At 36.3% G+C, this 21431-nt stretch overlaps 1 protein-coding gene across 8 annotated transcripts in view; it reads left to right on the plus strand.

The window, feature by feature from the left end:
- diaph2 (diaphanous-related formin 2) overlaps positions 1 to 21431 on the plus strand; it is a 494681-nt gene that overhangs the window by 323686 nt on the left and 149564 nt on the right. For all 8 annotated transcript variants that reach the window (XM_051128238.1, XM_051128239.1, XM_051128240.1 and 5 more), the window contains one exon: positions 13085 to 13214. In XM_051128238.1, coding sequence (XP_050984195.1) covers positions 13085 to 13214 — 130 coding nt within the window. The remainder of the gene's footprint in view (positions 1 to 13084; positions 13215 to 21431) is intronic.

Consider the following 21431-nt stretch of genomic DNA (forward strand, 5'->3'; position numbering starts at 1 on the left):
GTAAACTGAAGGTCCTTTGGCAAAATGTGTAATTGAGCAATCAGAGATGACAGTCCTTTAGGTGGTCTGAGATTTCTCGGTCCCTGTTGCCTCTCATGTCTGTTATTAGCTAATTGTTCTTGAGGATTTATATCTTTCGAATGTCTCGATGGAGGTTGATTGTTATTCTGTGGAACTCCTCAACACGCTTCGACGAATATTGAAATGGGCGGATTGGGTATGTTCAAGTATACTAAGTAGACAGGCCATCTTTCTCTATTTCTCTGTCGCTTTCCGTCTTTATATCTCTGTTAAGAATACAGTTTTAAATGACTGAGCACCTTCAGCCACACTGACATTGGTAAAATAACCAATTTCACACATTAACTTTGACAGTATCCTCATAAAGAGATTCTTCTGAAACATTGGCTGAATACAGATTATACTATTGGTACTGAAAAGCCATTTTGCATTATCACAGTGAGGGAACAATTCAATTAGAAATGTAATAGCTTTAGCACAATGAATATTTCGAAGGCTGTGACTCACCAAGCTTATCCTGACAACAGTGTGGGCTGTGCTTGTAAATGTCATTTTCAAATCGGTCGCCTAGGCTTACTTATTGGCAACCCAAGTCCAGACTCGTGACAGGAACGAGTGGCCAAGAGGTAACACAACAAGCCTCGCTGGCAGCATGTGATGAGGGGCACCTGATGCCTGTTGTGCCTCATCGCTTCTGCCATAATCCAGCATCACATCTCTGCATTGCTGAGACTGATCTTCCCCAGTGCACAATGTTCAGAGCCAGACTGCCACAATACAGTGACTGTCTGGATCTTCCACTCTAGTAGTGATACACTGATATCAGTTAATATTTGGCCATTATGAGATTATCAGAAGGCCTGGTTTATTTTAGTTCCTCCTTTTACAAGTTCCAAAACGTGCATACAACATTGTCATTTTTTTTTTTTTATTTTGTGAATGTCAATTTTAAAATGTTACATTTTTAATTAATTAGTCTATTTATTTTACAATTTTTATAGAATTAAATCTTTTATAATAGTTATTTTTTTAATTAATTCCATTGTTATTAACATTTTATATTATAAATAATTAATTATATTATATTATATTATATTATATTATTATTTAACATTTTTACATTGTTATTCCCTGGAGACATTTTGAATGATTCATTGTCAGTTTTTCTTATTCACGTGAATGATGTTTATATCCAATTTCCAACAAAAACTGTCCTGACAGCTCTAAAATATGTGACCCTGGACCACAAAATCAGTCATAAAATGTGTTTTCCGTTGATTTATGGTTTGTTAGGATAGGACAATATTTGGCCGAGATACAACTGTTTGAAAATCTGGAATCTAAGGGGGCAAAAAAGATCAAAATATTGAGTGAATCGCCTTGAAAGTTGTCCAAATGAAGTTCGTAGCAATGCATATTACTAATCAAAAATAAAATAAAGTTTAGATATATTTACGTAAACTTACAAAATATCTTCATGGAACATGAGCTTAATATCCTGATGATTTTTGGCATAAAAGAAAAATTGATAATTGTGACCCATACAATGTATTGTTGACTATTGCTACAAATATACGCATGCGACTTATGACTGGTTTTATGATCCAGGGTCACATGAATAATTATTCAAGATTATCAACGTTTTTTTTTTTTTGTTAATAACATTTTGATATCAGCTGACCATTCCAACTTTACTTTCTTTACTTTACTTTTAACTCTCCTCCTTCAGTTCTACAATGTCCCTTTGTGCTTCACATTCTCCCTCAGATGCTTTTGTCCTTTTTTGTATTTGTACTTTTATTCCAAATAGAAGTCTCTCTAAGGTGTCTCCCTTTTGCTCACTATGTCTTTTCCCTTGCCACTCCTGTGAAAGAACCCCTCTGGAAACCACTATTGTTGAGAGAAATCCCTGATTCATCAGTGTCTGGACTCTGTGGAAAAGTAACGAACATCAGCGTGATCACAGAGACAGAGAAGAACAAGAGGAACGAGGCATGGGAGTAACGAAATGGAAGTGCCTTGACTGGAAAATTAGTGGAACATCATAACTTAAAGTAAATTAGATTATTCAATTTCAAACAAGATTACCAGAGAAGCTGACATAACTGATGTGGTACGTGCCAAAGAATGTCTGCTTCACTAATTTGATAGAAATCTTTCCCTCCTTCTCTCTCCCTCTCTCTCAGCGGGACTTCATACTGTGTTGTCCACTGTTTGCAGATTTGTTGGCTGCATATCTGGCCACCCTGTGCTCTGCTTCTATTATGTCAATAGGTTTCACCTCACTGTGCTAATCAGCTCACAGTTTTGTCAGATAAAATTAATGACTGGCTAATCACCTTAAACCTCTGTATTTCACCTCTTAAAGGGTCAGTGCTTCTTCCATTTTTTTACCCTCTATTTTCTCTTATTCACTCTCTCTCTTACAGGATATAAATAAAGAGACACTCACTTTTTTTTTAAATCTAAAAAGCTGCCCTGGAAGATACCTTCTGAAAACCTTCTAAGTATGCGAACTGTAGAATAACTGTAATTTAAAGTTTTAAAGGATTTGTTCACTTCCAGAATTCTTTAGTCGAAATTTAAGGTTTTTGAGGAAAACATTCCAGAATTTTTCTGCATATAGTGGACTTCATTGGGAACCAGAGGGTTGAAGGTCCAAAATGCCGTTTCAGTGCAGCGTCAAAAGGCTCTACACGATCCCAGCCAAGGAATAAGGGTCTTATCTAGTGTAACAGTCTTTTTTTTTACCTACATTAAAAAAAAAAAAGTACTTTTTAACCACAAATGCTCATCTTGCACTAGCCCAACCTCATGCATTACATAGTCATGTTGGAAAGGTCACACATGCTGTTGGTGGAAGTAACAACCCAGTGTTTACAAAGTGAACGTGCAAAGAAAGTCAAACATTTCCCATTATCAAAAACAGGTAAAACGATTTTGACATTAGAGGAGAAAATGAGACCTTTTTGAACCGGAGACAAAAAACTAACCATTCGTGACTTTTCCGACATGATCACTTAATGCGTGAAGTCACGCATGCACATCGCAGAGCTAGTGCAAGATGAGCATTTGTGGTTAAAAATATATACTTTTTTTTTTTTTTTTTTTAAGAAAATGACTGATCATTTCACTAGATAAGACCCTAATTCCTCAGCTGGGATTGTGTAGAGCCCTCTGAAGCTGCATTGAAACTGCAATTTGGGCCTTCAACCCGTCGATCCCCATTGAAGTCTACTATATGGGGGAAAATCCTGGAATATTTTCCTCAAAAACCACATGGGGGTGAGTAAATTTTCAGGAAATTTTATTCTGGACGTGAACTAATCCTTTAATATTAGTTCTAGTTCACAACACAGAAAAAAAAAATACAGGCATTGACAGCCAATCAGAATCCACCTGACTTCAAAGAGCTTGAGAATTTTAAGTGGCAGATGAAGTAACTGCAGCACGCACTTATAATGAATGCAAAGTGTAGTATTAAACAGAATGTTATTGTGTGTTGGTATGGAGGCTTATGTAGTAATCATAATGGTTATATTTAACGTAGTTGCTCTTGGTGTTAGGGTCGGCTAACAACAACTGTCATGGAATGGTATCAATGACTGATTTGGAACACAATACATAAATAGCAACCTTTTGTGGCACACAACTCACAAATTATTTCAATAGTTTCATGTTATTATGTTGCTATGGTAATGGCATGATACTCTAATAAGTGCAAAAATTCATGGCACGCACATATGTGACCCTGGACAACAAAACCAATCATAAGAGGCAGTTTTCTCATCTGAAAGCTGAATAAATAAGCTTTGAATTGATGTATGTTTTGTTAGGATAGGACAATATTTGGCAGAGATACAGCTATTTAAATATCTAGAATCTGAGAGTGCAAAATCAAAATATTGAGAAAATCGCCTTTAAAGTTGTCCAAATGATGTTTTTAGCAATGTATATTACAAAAATTAAGTTTTGATATATTTACCGTAGGACATTTAAAAAATTTCTTCATGGAACATGATCTTTACTTTATATCCTAATGATTTTTGGCATAAAAGAAAACTTGATAATTTTGACCCATACAATGTATTTTTGGCTATTGCTACAAATTTACCCGTGTGACTTGTGACTGCTTTTGTGGTTCAGGGTCCCATATGTGCAAATGATTTCATTTCAGTACAGTTAAATAATTAGTTTTTTGGTATTTAAAACTTGATGTACTCATAATCAACATTTCTAACTTTTTTTACCTTCCGCTTAGAAAGCCGGGATGCATTCTGTGATTGATTTTTGTCCAAAAAGAGTATCTTTGTAGGCAATATAATTAAGTTCCCTACCTTCTGGGTCACTTTGCATCAGAAGCGTGCCTGTGATTGTGTCTTAAAATACTGCTTCTGTAGGCAACTCACTATGTTTTGGCACAGAGCATTTGTTTATGTCATTTTCCATGAGCTGAATCATACACACCTTAGACCTCAGACGTCTGCTCATTCATGGCATGGAGAACGTACCCAGATATTTCATCTCTTTCTCTGCTCGTAATGCCGATCTTACTTGGCAGATGAAAACAAACCTGCACAGTAGTGGCTTTCTGTAATGACAGTTTGGGGCATAATAATAAACAAATTAAAATTTGAAATGCATGAAATTAAATTGTGATTACCCAATGTGAGCAGATGATTGATCCCCATCTAATGAAAGTGTGAGCGTGCTGCATCCTCGCACGTGTGAAAGGGATGTGGGGAAGCTTGGCTGCGGGGTGTGCGAGGGGGAACGGACACAGTGTGGAGGGCCGTGCTAATTAGCTCTCTCAGCATGCGTCTCCAGCAGCAGCGCAGTCACAGTGGGGAATGATTACGGAACAAGTTGCCGGTGCACTGACGTGGAGACACCGGCAGACGCTCACACTTGCCCTCCCTCTCTATTCCCGTTCCAACCCACCCGTCCCTTGGTGATTCTTCACATGAGATTGATTTAACATGCCCCTGTCATTCATTCCCGCGTATTTCTTTTGTGTGGTACTTGTCACATGGCTTCAAACAGTGAGTGGCAGCGGTTAAAACTGGCAGACTGTTGCAGAAGTTACTCCTGCCAGCCTTGTTATAATCCACAGTGAGCTCTTTGGCTCCTCAGGCGATAGAAAAGCCATTGTCCATAGCAACAAGTGCCATTGAGGTGTGTTTATCGCCAAATTATGAAGACGAGGCGTCTGGTCGCCGCCAATAAATATCTGAATCTTTAAACATGTTATTCACAGAAAGACTGAGCGTCAATTGAACATGCCATTCACGAAAACCCTTGTGGTTGGATTGCTGGTCATTTTCAGGACATTATTCGGCCTCTTGTGAAATGAACCTTGCTATTACATGTCCATTGAAAATGAGACCAATATAATGTTCCTCGCATGTCCATGTCAATTATTGTAGCCTCGGATTTCGCGGCAGTCATTACATATTCGCCCTCATTTGGTATTCCCTTCACTGGCCATTAGGCTGATGTGATTAGCACTGAAAGTCTGGCAATAATAACTGCCACTTAAATCTTTCAACATCACTGGAGGACTCATATTGCACAGTTTCAAGGTGCAAAATAGCATTTTTTTTTTTAAAACATCAGAGCAGTAAAGAGTTCAGCAATACACTTTAATGACATGAGATATAAATAACTAATGCAATTCAAAAATCAATTTCTTTGGTTGATGATGAGCCTAAAAATGCATTTCATTTGTTTCCCGCAGAAACATATGCGACATGAGTCTGAAAGTTGCATTTGTTCCTTTACTTTTAAGCGTTCCTGTTTTACAGATGAAAAATGTAGTTTAATAACTTGAGAAATGTATTCTTGTTGAGGTTTTCTTATCAACATAAAACCTATTCTTAACGTGCTAAAATGTCTGGCAGTGCTAAAATAAGGAAACAGCTCTGCACAGATGTTTTTTTAATTGTGTGCAAATTACAAATAAATATTTTACTTTCTAAATTTCTGTTGATTGGAATAAAGTAAAGAGTACAAAAATAAAGCCAAAATAATTTTCATTTATGAACTGTGTAATGCACTACTGAATTATAGTTGAGTAAAACTTAAACAAACTAAAACTATTACAAAATAAAATAAAACTTTTTGGTAACACTTTATAATAAGGTTCATTGATTAACATTAGTTAAATACATTAGTTAACATGAACTAAGAACGAACAATACTTTTACAGCATTTGTTAATCTTAGTTAATGTTAATTTCAGCATTTGCTAATGCGTTATTAAAATCACAAGTTGGCTGGTTAACATTAGTTAATGCACTGTGAACTAACATGAACAAACCATGAACCACTTAACAAAGATTATTAAATAGTGTAATAAATGTTCATTGTTTGTTCATGTTAGTAAATACAGTATCTAATGTTAACAATTGATAACTTTTTGTTTTTGAATTTCAACAACTTGCCATCATTTCTTATTTTTAATTTATGTACTAAAATAAAACAAAAACTGAAAAATGAACTACTAAAAATGGCAAAACAACAACATTGCTACAGTGTTAATTTTGTTGACTAATAAGTTTCATCATAATTTTCATCAACATTTTTTCACTGATGAAAACTTGACGACAAAACTAAAATATATTGAGTTAAGTTTATATTAAGTTTCAAAAATATTCAGTATCTGCAAGTAAGAGAAGAGATGGATACATCTGATGATGCAAAAGAGAACTAAATTCAGTCCGGTTTTCTGATTGCAGACACAGAAGCAGCGCCTCTCACACAGCGCACAAGTACTCTTCTGCATCTCATGAAGGGAGAAATACACACAAAATGATGCCGAACTGTCTGTTTTCATGAGTATTCACGTAAACACACTCTGTCTTATGTGAACGTAAACAGCTGGGAGAATATCAGACGTGTATCAGTACATTGCATCCGTTCATTCAGTTTTAAAGGGACAGCAGCCTAATTTAGTTGGTATTGTTTGTGGCACTGATGTTAATCAAACAACAAAAAGACAGAAAATCACTGAATCACTTTAGTAGCCCTAATAAATATTAATCTAAATGTATTTATATAAAAAGTACGTCTGCTTACTTACCTTATGATATTTAGTCGACTAAAACTAAAACAATTCAGATGACTAAAATATGTCTAAAACTAAATGGCATTTCAGTCAAAAGACTGTGACTAAATCAGAATTTGCTGTCAAAATGAACACTGCATGGCTAAAAGTTTAAAAATAAAAAACAGTTTCAAAATATTAATGAAAAGCTACAATAATGTTTTATACTAAAATAAGACTGGATCAGGTGGAATGGCATTTCAAATAGAAATCAAGGCAAACTAACCCAAAGTTAGTTAACGTGTAGGAAGTTTGAAGGAAGTGTTTTCTTTTTTCTAAGGTCGAGGTTTTTTCCCTCTTAAAAGACATAGACTGTGCGAGGCTTGTTTCCTGTGATAGCTGTGGAAATCAGAAGAGGCAGGCATGCCGTACGCATGCTGAGGTCGTCAGCGTCGGATGGCAAAGCCTTTAAAGTGCATTATCTCTCCGCCTGCTCTGTCGCTGTTCTGCACGTTAGCTGGCTGATTGGTAAACACCCCGTGGCTGAGCGGGTGCAAAACTTAATTCTGTTTAAATAAAGAAAACAACATTAGGATTCGGATGCAGTGTCGGCAACCGGCCCCGTTTCTGATATCTGCACCGGAGCATTCACAATTACTTCCACCTTAACTATCGCGTGCGTTTTTAATTCCGACGCAGAAAGGCGGCGGTAGATCCAACTGGAGATAATTTGCAAAGGCGCTGACTTTAAACTCAGCCCGTATTTACTGTGAATGTGCACACGCGGCCGGTCGGAGGAGCGTTACTAATGCGCACAAAACAACAGCTTCCACAGAAACAGCAGCGAACGTCGCGCTCCTCGCGGAGGGCGTACAAGCGCCGCGTGGGTTCGGTCTCGGTTAAAGAAAGAAAAGAAAGACCTCCGTGTTTGTTTGCCTAGATTTCTTGTTGTTTTTCCGTGCTCTGTTTTTTGTTCCAATCCTTGTAAACCAATATTGATTTTAGACAGCCAGCTGCGTAGAAGAAAGGGTCATTCTAGAAGAAAATAAACCAGCATTTAGGATCTGGTTTTGTTATGTTTTTTTCATTTGTTTTCCTTGCTTCATCTTTAGCAGCGAGACTCTGTGAGGTGCTGCGTGTGTTGTATTATATTGGAGATTGCAGCTGAGGCATGTCTCTATGTCTGCTCTCATTTATTGCCAATCTCTCAGGGAGAAATTGGAAGCGATTTATCTAATGGATGCTGGAACACAGTGGCATTTTCAAATGAAAACACTCCACAGGAAATTCCGATAATAATTCACGGATTATTTGCTGGACTTTTCGCCGGGATTCCTCTAGTGTGGCCCGGCGTGGAAAAGCGTGCGGTGGGCCTCTCTGATAAATAGATAAATACCGCTAAACGGGCTGTAAAGCAAGGGGCTAAATTATGCTTTCCTAATGGATTAATCAATTGTGACTCCTCCAGTCTGAGCTCACAGCAATTCATCCTACCTGGAAACAATTGCTTTATAATCTCGGGAAGGCTTTCTCACTTCGAAAAGGATACAAAGGCCTTGCAGGGCTAAAAGCTATATTGATCTCCGAGACCTCTTTGAATAGGTAATTATACGTCACGATGTGCTTAGATTAATATATCGCCTTTGTTTGCATCTCAAAATGATAAATGAATCCTTCGGTGTGCATATCATTTAACTAATCCCAGATCATTAGGGAAGACTGGCCGCGTACGCGGGATGGGCCGTAATGGAATGCAGCAGGGGAGAGAGAGACTCCTGTCAGATGTTCGGCAGAGGAGGCTTATCTCATCTCTGCCTGCTATTAAATGAAACATCAGCATCCACTCACGACCCAACAGCTTGCCGGCGAGGGATTCTGTCAGCGTTGACAGCCTGATGGTCAGGTGTGTAGATGTTAGTCGAGGTTTATTGTGCCAAAAACAGTTTTGTAGATTTACGTGACCGTTTTCCATCCTCACTTTTACAAACTAAACTGTAAGCACTTGGTCAATCTGGCAAGCTCTTAGATGATTGGTCGGATTATGAAATTTCTGATCGTAGTCTATAAGCATGGCTATATACTCTTTGCTCATTTTCTGTGGTTTATTTTACTTTATTTTATTTCATTTTAATCATCAAAGTTTATTGTATTTTATTTAATTATTTAAAAAATATTTATTTTTAATTGTGAAATAACTCATTTAGAAAAAAATAAATATGTGTGTGTTGACAGGTGGTAAATTAATTGTTTTATTTTTTTATTCACAACTGAATTGTATTTGATTTAATTATTAAAATAGTAATAAAAAAGCTGTGAAAACAATTTGTTTATAAATATATATTACATTTAGAACATACATTTAGAAAAAACAACATTTTCATAAATGGTTTGCTTAGACTGTAAAAGCTTTGCAGTATGAAATATTTGATTTTATTTATTTTAATCACTTTTTTTTATCTGTGAAATAACTCATTTAGAAAAAATATGTGTATGTTTTGACAGTTTGTGAAGGAATAATTTCAACTTGTTTAGAAAAATAAATGGCATGCTTGGACTGTAAAAGCGTTGCAATATGAATTATATTATATTATATATTATGAATTATATATATATATATATATATATATATTTATTTATTTATTTTTTTATGTGTTTTTTTATGTGTTTATGTGTTTTGACAGTTTGTAAATGAATCATTTTTGGAGTTTTCATAAATGGTTTGCTTGGACTGTAAAACTATTGCAGTATGAAAAGTCTGTTTATTTATTAATTCATTCATTCATTCATTCACAACTTTGTTGTATTTTATTTAAAATTTAAAAAATCTTTAAAAAAGCTGAAAGCGAGTTGTTTAGAAATATATATTACATTTAGAACGTACATTGAGAAAACAGTTTTCATAAATGGTCTGCTTGGACTGTAAAAGCAGTGCAGTGTGAAGTCTATATTTTTATTTTATTTTTTTTAATTCACAACTTTGTTGTATTTTATTTAAATATTAAAAATGTATATTTTTATTTAATTTTATTTAAATGTATATTTTATTTAAATATTAAAAAATTATATTTTATTTAAATATTAAAACAAAATTTTAATTAAAAAAAAAACTCTAAAGGTATGACTTTATTTTATTTTATTTTGAAAAGCTACCACATTTTTTTTTTTTTTTTTTGGTAATTTAATTAAACAGATTATTTACAAAAAAAAAAAAAAAAAACAATAAAAATAATTTTATATTTTGGCATTTTGTAAATGAGTAATTTTGGCAGTATTTCTAAATGGTATGCAGTATGAAATACATTTTATTTATTTTAATCACTAAACTTGTATTTTATTAAATTTAATTATTCAAGTTTTTTTTTTTTTTTTAATCTGTGAAATAACTCATTTAGAAAAAAATATGTGTGTGTTTTGACTGTTTGTAAAGGAATAATTTTTGTAGTTGTCATAAATGGTCTGCTGGGACTGTAAAAGTATTGCAGTATGAAAAGTCTTTATTTTTATTACTTAAAAAAAAAAAAGTCTGCTTAGACTCTAAAGGTATGACTTTTTTATTTGATTTTATTTTGTTATATTTTATTTTATTTTTTTTTTGAAAAGCTACCACACTTTTTTTTTTAGTAATTTAATTAAACAGATTATTTACAAAAAAAGCTGTTAATATAAATAATTTTATATTTTGGCATTTTGTAAATTAGTTTTTCTAAATTGGGAATCTTTGCATTGTGAGAAGTCATCTGTTTTAAAAGAGCAAAGCCATTCCTGTTTTCCATCACATGATGTCACCTTTAAATAATCCCACATGCGATCGGTGTTATAGTAATGCCTGATATTTGTTTTCCTTTGACTTTTATATTACATTTGGTCGGATGCTCCTGTCTCATTTATTTAAGACAAACACACCCATTACAATTTATGAAGAGAGAAGAGGCAAAAGACTGCATCCATTTATTAATTTAGCTCATTGTACCTGCCACATTTTTCCACAGAAAACCAATTCCTCACCTCTCTATCCGCCGAGACATTTTGGAAGAGAAAATCTATGGGAGACATTATGTGTAACGGGGAAATGTGCCAGCTGTCGTAAGTTTGCCATCAGTTTGTGTAAAGGTTAATATCACATCTGCTGTGCAGTCCAGCTTGAGGATTCATTCTGCCTTCCCCGGCTCTGCTGCGGGACTCAGCAGCCATCTTCTGTGCGAAAGCAGCCTTCCTGGAGTCTAGGCTTGACAGCAAACAATCTGTTTGAGTCTGAGAGGGTGAAGAGGTCACCCAGCCCCAGTGCACTGCTTAATGTGGGCCTGCAGCCATGGCCCTCCAAATGGAAGAGAGAGGGAAAGAAAAAGCAACACCACTCCATGTTTGGTTTATCATATCCATAGCTCTCAAGCAACAGATTTATGTCACCAAGGGAACTTGGGTTTTGCTTTATAAAAACAACATGTGGCTTTTTTGTGGGAACCGGTTTCTGTTTTAAATGTTTTAAGCTAAAAAAAAATTGTGATGTTATTTTAACTAACTTGGTTAATGTAGGTTAACTCTGGTCCAGTTTATCTGATCCTTGATATGGATTGATGTTAAGATGAAATTCAGGCAGTTTATTGCATACACTACAGCAGCCTGCGGCAAGAGTGTGAGCGGTGTGTATTGATCTAAATATTTCATTTCTTTCGTGTCACCTTAATCTTGTACAAAGAACGCTTGTGGTTTGGGGGAGAAAGCTCCTTTTCAAATTAAACGTGGTAAATAAGTAAACAGGGGGAAATATGCCTCTGTGCACTCTGCTCCAACCAATTTCAACTTTATTGACACACCTATTTGTCAGATTTCTGCACAAACACCTTGAAGTGCTATCGACGCATAAATATGTGATGCGATCCTGCTTAGGTTCAGCTGAACACATGTTGCTCTGTGGATATAACATGCCTTTATGTTATTTTTTTGTCTAGTACTGGCCTGAATAAGATATTTTACATAAATTCTATTTACATATGGTCCACATATAATAGTTGAGTTTATAAAAATGACCTTGTTCAAAATTTTACATACACTTGATTCTTAATACTGTGCTGTTACGTGAATAATCCACAGCTGTTTTGTTGTTGTTGTTGTTTAGTGATAGTTGTTCATGAGTCCCTTGTTTGTCCTGAAGAGTTAAACCACCCCACTCTTCCTCAGAAAGTTCCTTTAGGTCCCACAAAGGCATCCTCGTATAGTTGCTCTGTTTGAGATCCATCTTTTTACACCGAGGACTGAGGGACTCTTATGCAACTATTACAGAAGTTTCAAACGCTCACTGATGCTCCAAAAGGAAAAATGATGCATTGAGAGCCAGGGGTGAAAACATTTGAACAGAATATGTACTTTTTTTTTAATGTAGTGCTGCCCTTCAGAAGCACTTGCATGTTTCTCAGAAGACAAAATAAGTTAAATTTACCCTGAACTTGAAAAGTACATATCTTCATTCTGTTCGAAAGTTTTCACCCCCCAGCTGTTAATGAATCGTTTTTCTTTCTAGAGCATCAGTGAGCATTTGAACTTCCAGTAATAGTTGCATAAGTCTCTCAGTTGTCCTCAATGTGAAAAAATGGATCTCAAAATTATACAGTCATCGTTGGAAAGGGTTCAAATACACAAAAATGCTGAAAAACAAAGAATTTGTGGGACCTGAAGGATTTTTCTGAAGAACAGCGGGCAGTTTGACTCTTCAGGTAAACTTTTGAACAGGGTCATTTTTATAAATTCAACTATTGTTTGATCATGTGGACTATATGTAACCGTCTTTTATGTGAAATATCTTATTCAGGACCTCAGCTATTCCTTTTTAACCTACCTATACAATACTAATATGCTATTTTGTCATTTTGTCATCTTGTGTGTATAAATAATAAATATACAGTACAAGTATCTGTTTACGTACATGAAGAGTTTATTCAAAGTTGTAGTTTGCTTAAATGTCCCATTATTCATCAAATTACTATATTTACTCATGACTCATTTCTGAATCTTTTCTCTGCAGCTTCGTGACACCAAGTCAACAGACCAGAATACGACTCTTCTACACTTTCTAGCCGAGAAATGTGAAGAAAAGTATGCTGAGATCCTTAAGTTCCCTGATGAGCTTGTGCATGTTGAAAGTGCCAGCAAAGGTAAGAATTTTTATTTTATTTCATTTTATTCATTATGCTTGCTTACTTTTACAGGATTTCTTAACAGCAGCACAATATAATAGTTTTAACTAATTATTTTGGTTTATTTGTCTGATTACATTTGCATTTATGGCCTTAGCAGTATTGTGTAGCGTATTACAAGACTGTGACTAAACCTCCAGTTATATCTGGACACTAATACTGTTGCAGTGCTTGACATAATGAAAATGACTGTGAGTCATATGAGTTGATGAGGTGATTTGTTTTTTCTCTCTATAAAATGCATGCAAATCTGTGTTAGAACAGAGGAATATTGTTGGTGATAGTTGCTTTTTTTTTTTTTAAACAGCAAAGTTCACAGTGGCCGCTATAATAGCTATACTTCAGTTAAATATAGAGAGTCTATTCAGCAGAGAAAGTTCTTGTTGATAGAAAATAAACTGATTTTTATCAGGAATTCAATGCATTCAGCTTTTTCAGTATGCTTGCTGTTAAAGCACAAGGTAATATTTCAGTAAAACAACTTCATTTTCTGGCATGTTTGTGATGGCGTTATAAGTGTCAGTTTGGTGATAATGCCATGTAATTCAGGTTAGCTGCATGTTTGTTTCAGGCTAGATAAAGATGTGCTTATTTTAATCCAGAAGTCGATCCTTTTATGTCTTCCCTCTTGTAAGCATGTTATCATGTTTAATCAAACAGAATTCCCTTTAAATGTGTTAAGCCTAGTTAATTGAACAACCAGCTTTGGTTTGCGAAGACATTATCACCCCTGATCTGCAGATATCAGCAGCGTCCTTTGGAAAAATATGGGGTGACCTTCAGATATTTACCCTCATATTCTATATACGTCACTCCGTCTATCTAAATCACGCCGCTTTATGGTGTTCGACAAATCCTTTATTGCTTTTCTCCAGTGGTCTTCTTTTAAGCCGTGAGCTTTGAGGCTTTTTATGGCTTGAATTAGATGAACTAATGTTACAGAGATCAACCCAGGAGACTGGACACAATTGGCCCCGTAGACTATAATTAGAGCTTTTGCAGAGAATGAAATAAAACTAGTTAATGGCCAAAGAGCCTTTCTTAATCCTTTAGCTATGTGTAAATCCAGCCGTTTCCAACGCTGTGAACAGACAAGTTTCATTAGAATGGTGTAGAGCAGTTCTGAGGGTTGATGAAGGAACTATAATGAAGCGCAAGGGGCCCATATGCTTCGCAGTATGGCCGACAGGAAAGGTTAAGAGTCCAAATGGGGAGGTAGCTTAGCGGGGATGGTGGCAGAGTCTCACACAGCCGTTCTGACATTGTGGAATGGATTCTTATTATGGCTTGCGGTGATTAAGAGCTTTAGTGCTTCCCACTATGCTGAGAGAGATTTCTGCGAATTTAAATATCTGGTTTCTTAACTCTCATTCATTTCGAACAGATTTGGAAATGAAGACCCTCAGTGAATGCAATAATCTCCGGTATTATTGTCACACGGAATGTCTGTCTCCGTCAGGGGAAAAAAAAATAACACAGGCGCGCGTATCCCGGCAGTGGCGTAATTTCTCCTGTCAATAAGCTAATTTGTCTTTAATTCCATTTGGAACTGTTTGGTTGAAGCCCTTGAGCTTTATTTACTTTGTTAGTTACCTAATTGCTTATCTAATCTAATAAAAGTAATTTACTGCTTTGTTGTGACGGATGCGGTCACTGTTGAATAGACCAGCTGTATCTTTGTCAAGGTAGATGGCTGAATGAATGCACAAACCTGATTCTTTGAACAGAGATATTTCAGAGAGAATCCATCCTTTCTATGTGGTCTTTATCTAATTTGGAATGACAGTTAAGCAGTTTGTGCCTCTGATTTAGTTCTTTAGAGCGAATGCCACTGCAAATCAGTGTCAGCTTCATGAGAATCTTCCAAAATGAAATGTTATATGTGTTAATAATTACTGAATTTGATGCATTAGATTTTAAAGAATCTAACCGTGTTATTTAAATATAAGTTCATTTATTATTTATTTTTACCCTTAAATGCATACCTCAGGTCTTTAGCGACCCGGGACGTCATTCACTACCCTCTCCCTCCTTCATTTTTTAAAGTTAGACATCAACTTTCTAATTATTCCTCAGTCTATTCATTATAAACAATAAAACAAGAAAAAAATAATCCAATTTAAAAGTGTCTATTTAAAAGAGTTTTATTAACGGTGTATAGGGTCGCTAGAGACTCGAGGTGTGAATTTGTGTCTATTTTTTCTGTGCAAAAAAATATTAAAATATTTGATGACTCAGTGCATGCAATTCACCTTTATTCCTCGAGGTGGCACTGTTTAATAGATAATAATGACGTGACGTTTCACTTACAATCACCACAGGCATAAAACAAAAGAATATTATCACCAAAAATTGAACTGGTTTGAATGGGTGTACTGCAGAGCAATTATTGTATGCCATAAAATATAAATGTAACTGTCATTTGATGGTGAATGTGGTTTATAAGCTGCCAGCGATCAACTATTGATTTTGAAGTCACTGAAAACGATAGTTGTGCGAATATGTTTGAGATTGCAAATGTGAGCCAGTTGCTGAATGTACTGTGGAAGTGCGCTCTGACGATGACGAAATATGCTTTATTTTATTCTTCTGTAATTGTTCTTAAATTATCAAGAGAGTTTTTTGTTATTACAGCAGTTAGAAATCCATCCGTGCTAGGGTCATTAAAGACCTGAATATGTAATAGTGATTGGCAGAACATTCATGCATTTAAAGGTTAATGTGTGAATTTTTAAAGAAATTCAGTTTATATATATATATATATATATATATATGTATGTATATATATATACACACAATGTGTTAATTGATTAGTGTATACTGTAAATAATCAATTTCGACTGTTATATGAAATTATGCTTATTGGCAAACAAATGCTGAAAATTAAATGCTGTGTGAAAATATGTCATATATAGCACTCTTTTTAGGCCTTACCTGGCAGTCTTACATGCAGTGCATACAGATGTCCCACCTGGTTAAGTGTTGAAGCGGTCATGAATGAATAATTCAGGTTTAGCTAATGATCTTTTCGAGACCTTTCTGTTCATGTCAGGGTGGTGAGAGAACATGAATCCGTTTCTTCTTTTAACATAGTAGCACAGCTCACCTTAACCCTGAGCTACGTTTAGACACCACCCCTCATGCTCTGTAATTCTGCTACCTCTCTTTTCTCAAGTTCTTGCTTTTCCTTCTCACCCTCCTCTTTCCTGCTCAGAGCTAACCTTTGGGCTTCCTGTCTCTTTTTTTTTTGTCTCTCACTCTATATTTCTCACAAAGTACAGTACATTTTAGTCTCTTAAGAATAATACTTCCTCCACTTTATCCCTGTCTCCCCATCAAAGCGTTTTTTTTTAGGCGGCCAGAGTTGCACACCAGAACACAAGAGCACTGGTGCACTGCAAACCCTATCCTGTCCCGGTCTGCCTGTGCCCACAGGAGCACACGGCTCTACACCCTGCTGATCTCTGCTGTTTGAGCTTTGTGTAAAGCCTTGATACTCTGATCATACACCAGACTCTTCTCGTGGTCCTCTGAATGTATGTAGTTCTGATAAGCTTCCCAACACATGTCCCATGTTCTCTGCACTCGGGTAGTGTACTTTGCCCCGACACGCATGAGTGAAGACCAAACCAGGTGATTTCTTTTGGTTGCATCAAGATCTGCTCCAAAAGGTTGCGCACACACATTCGATAATCACATATCCATCTACAAATGTTGGAACTGGCACTCTTAATATACTTGATTGAAAAGAGCAATCAGTTCTGTCTGATTTGCTTCAGAAAGTTATTGTCTCCCTTCAGTTCTTCCTTGATTGGGGACTGCAGAATACCTTTCCTCAGCCCCAAACCTTAAAATCCCCACAAAGATAGTGGAACAGAAAGAGTTATTGCCATGCTAACATTTTCATTCACCTCACCATAAAATTATACTTTCATATACAGTGGAGATCAAAATTAGAGAACACTATGTAAATACTTGATTTTTTTCTGAAATGTTGTTCATCTTCATCTCAAAATTTGAAGGAATATTAGCTGTTCTACTAACATGTTTGACAAAGTAACCAAGGCATTTCAACAAAAATTAGAGAACGGTAGCCACTGTAGCACGAAAGAGGATTACAAATTGAATTTATGGAGGGTTACAGCTGTCAGAAGCTAGTAGGAAATGTAGAGGCCCTTGCTTTGTGTTCCTAGCTTCAAGGAACCGCTTTATCTGTTTCGCAGTGTGACAGAGGCCTTGTCTTGCATTAAAAATGCAGGCTGATTGGGAGATGCTGCGGGGAAGGAACCGCATGCTGCTGAAGGAGGTTCTGATAAACATTTGCGTTCACCTTGCCATGTAGCTGAATAAGAGGCCCAACTCCTGCACAGAACATCCCCAAAGCACACTCTTTACACACTCGAGGTTCAATCTTTCCCCAGTTTGACACCAAACATAATGTTCCCCATCTGGCCCAAATCAATTAAACTTGCTCTCATCACTAAAGTGAACTTTGGACCAGTTCTCCTCTCTCCGCACAACATTGCTCCTCAGTAAAGGTGAGCCTAGTGTTTTGATTCTTTCTGCTGATGAGAGACTTGGCCACTGCAGAGAGTTTTCAGTCCAACTTCTCTTAAACGTGCCAAGACAGATCCTTCAACTGGCAAGCAATTCCACCTGCAGTGCTGAACCGATTCCCCATTGAGAGTCTCCACATTATCCTGTCTTCTTGTGCATTTGTCTTATGTGGATGACCAGCCTTTTTCGGGGGGCCTTGAATTGATTAGTGTCATTGTAAAGCTGCAGTATTCTAGAAATCAAAGATTTGGAATGATCAGCTTTTCTTGCAGTGCCTGGAAGGGTCATCCCTTTGGCCTTCATCTGGACCACTTCCTGCTACAGGGTTTCAGTCACCATAGAGCGACCTGCCATCTTGCAGTCTCAGTGAAAATTAGTATAATGCTGCCAGTTAAATAGGGTTTGTCATGTAATTAAAGGGGTCATCGGATGCTAAGTTCACTTTTTCATGTTGTTTGAACATTAATGTGTGTTGGCAGTGTATGTACACATCTACCCTATAATGATCAAAATCCATGCAGTGGTTTTTAATTAATCTGTAAAAATAATATCCCCTTTTTCAAATCAAGCCATTCTCAGATGTCTGTCGGTGTGGCGTGATCCAGCTTCACTTACAGCAACAGTGAGTATAAGGGTTTTTTTAATGAATCTTTGCGATCGCCTTTCCTAATAATGTGTTAGTTAGCAAGTTTAGCAGCTAAACGCGGCTAAATGCGGTTAAAGTAAACAGGCTCGTCACTCCACAGAGAAAAGAGAGGGGCGGGGCGAGCAGAGCTCATTAACATTTAATGCAACCTCGACCAGAACAGGATGAATTTTGCAGAGCTGATTTTGACAAGGTAAAAAGGGTGTTGTTTTACACTACCATTGAGAATTTTTAACCAAAGTATATTATAGACTTTTCATTAAGACCCTAAGGAATAAAACCAACTTGGGCATCCAATGACCCCTTTAAGGAAATTAGCACCAGGTGCCATATAAACACAGATAACTTGGAAGTATTTGTAAGTGTTCTCTAATATCTCATTTAAGTTTTTTATACTGTGCTTCAGAATGCAATTCATGTATGAAATATGCCTAGAAACTGCCTGTCTACTCCTATTAGGATAACTTCAAATAGGACTAAACAGTGATCTTGAAATTGTAGGTTGTTCCCTAATTTTAATCTCCACTATATATTACAAATAATTTCAATTAATTAATTTGTAGTAATACCTAGCTGTAAATTACACAGCTATGGTGACAGCTGGAAATTGATGGCATTGGAAAACATTACTGATTGGTTCATAATTTTCAGTGCATTCTAAATGACGCATTCTGATGATGACTGTCACAAGTCATTATTGCCATTTCAACAAAACCTAATTGTGTTTGCCAGCTTGGTAACATTACCTTGGCGACAAGTTTAAATCAGTCCAATTTGCAGTAGCAGTGTTCAGCATATCAGAGAAAACCAAACATTTACCAAATGCATGATGTGGAGCAACACAGCACTGGTCAAATAGGGCATGTAACAGTTCTGTCAACTGGCTGTGGGCCAGCGGAGCATCCTTATTGTTGAGCTCTTTTGATCTGACCTCAACTTTAATCGCATTACACCATACTTCAGCTCGTGCCCTGCGTTGTATCATTGTTATTGTAATTTTGAATACTGTCTTGACAAATTTGAATTGAAACAGCAACTGTTTGCTAATCAATCATAATTGCATTATTCTGTGTATTCTTTAAGCTGAGTCACAGTTTGGCATTTGCTTGAATCTGTTAATGTGATTCAGAAGGATGTTTGTCTTACATGCTTTTGCTGTCTCCGTCTGGTTGTATTTATTTTCTTCCCCTCCTGTCTTGTGCAGTTTTTTACTGTATGCAATCTATCCATTGCTCAAGGGGTGTTGTAGAATGATATTTTGATGTCAGTTTTGATTCGACCTGACATTTCCTTCAAAATAATCATCATGACAATTCTTCATCTGTCCTGGCAGCACAGAGCCACATAAGGGGTTTTGTTTATAATGTGTTAAATATTTTATGTACCTCAGCGACCTAATCTTGGGTTTCGCTTTTAAAAAAATCTGTTTGGATAGGAGATATGTGCTAGCAATCCCATGTTGACTAGCCACTGCTTCCTGACACACATGATTGCATCCCTTAATACCTCTGTGCCAGCCGGCCTGTAAAAAATATGTTGCCCAGGTAAAGGTCAGAAGCGGTCATGGCCTGCCTCCACAGGCCGAGCATCCCTCCGGGCAGAGGAGCTCTCGACTTTCCTGTCTCATCCATTACCATCCACCTCCATCAAGGGCGGTGCTAATTAGAATGTGTTTTGATCATCCTGGGAGGATAGGAAGAAATGTGCTGAGTCTCAAGGAAGGGCTGGGACATGGGGAGCGACCATGAAATCAGAGTGGCATTGTACTTTCCCCGTTACTTATTCATGAAGTTCATCCCTCCTGGGCTGCTCCGTTACACCTCCCTGCCCACAAAAAAAGCAGTTGGATGGATGCTTGTAGCAGTTCTACATGTTATATTACATCACAAACCTGAACCTGCAGATGGATCAAAATTCACATTTGTAAAGAAAGTATACATATTATATAGGTGCTATATTAATTATGGTTCTTATTCTTATTTGTGAGCCTGGACCACAAAACCAGTCATAAGGGACTGGTTTTTTGAAACTGAGATTTATACATCATTTGAAAGCTGGATAAATAAGCTTTTCATTGATGTATGTTTGTTAGGATACTTGCCGATTCCGAGTACCGATACGGATATTTTTAAATTTTAATGAGCACGAGTACAGGAGCTCAGTATCAGGCCCGATACTGATATTAATACCAGTATCGGTATCGGGGCATCCCTAATATTTACGGTAGAAAATTTTGAAAATATATTTATGGAATATGATCTTTACTTAATATCCTAATGATTTTTGGCATAAAAGAATAATCAATAATTTTGACCCGTACAATGTATTGTTGGCTATTGCTACAAATATACCAGTGGTACTTATGACTGGTTTTGTGATCCAGGGTCACATTTATTATTATTATCAAACTTAAAAACAGTATCTGCTTCTTAACATTGTTGTTGAAACTGTGATATTTAATTTTTCTTTTAGAAATAGCAAGTTTAATCAGCAGCATACATGTCTTTACTCTCACTTTTGATTAATTTAATGCATCCTTCCTGAATAAAAGTATTAAAAGTATGTGACACTGAAAACTGAAGTAATGGCTGCATAAAATTCAGCTTTACTTGAATGAATTACATTTTAAAATATATTTTAAAAATATTACTGCATTTACTGTACTTTTTGATCAAATGCAGATTTGGTGAGCAAAAGAGATTTATTTGAAAACATTAAAATGTAAAATGTAAAAAAAATGTTTTTTGTTTGTTTGTTTGTTTCAATCATAGATATTGAAATTGGTACCCCAGCTAAGTTTTTTCAGCCTCCCAAAACACCCTGGCCACTGCCTAGCAACACCCTAGCTTGACAACACTGAAAAAACTAAAAAATCAGTTGGCAGAGCCTGCAGTATGGAAGAGCATGGCTTCCCCTATTATATGTATTCCTTGCCTCATAACAGAAGTGTTCCTGTGACATTAATCATGCCC

Source organism: Labeo rohita, chromosome 14 (assembly GCF_022985175.1).
Source record: "Labeo rohita strain BAU-BD-2019 chromosome 14, IGBB_LRoh.1.0, whole genome shotgun sequence".
Lineage (NCBI taxonomy): Eukaryota > Metazoa > Chordata > Actinopteri > Cypriniformes > Cyprinidae > Labeo > Labeo rohita.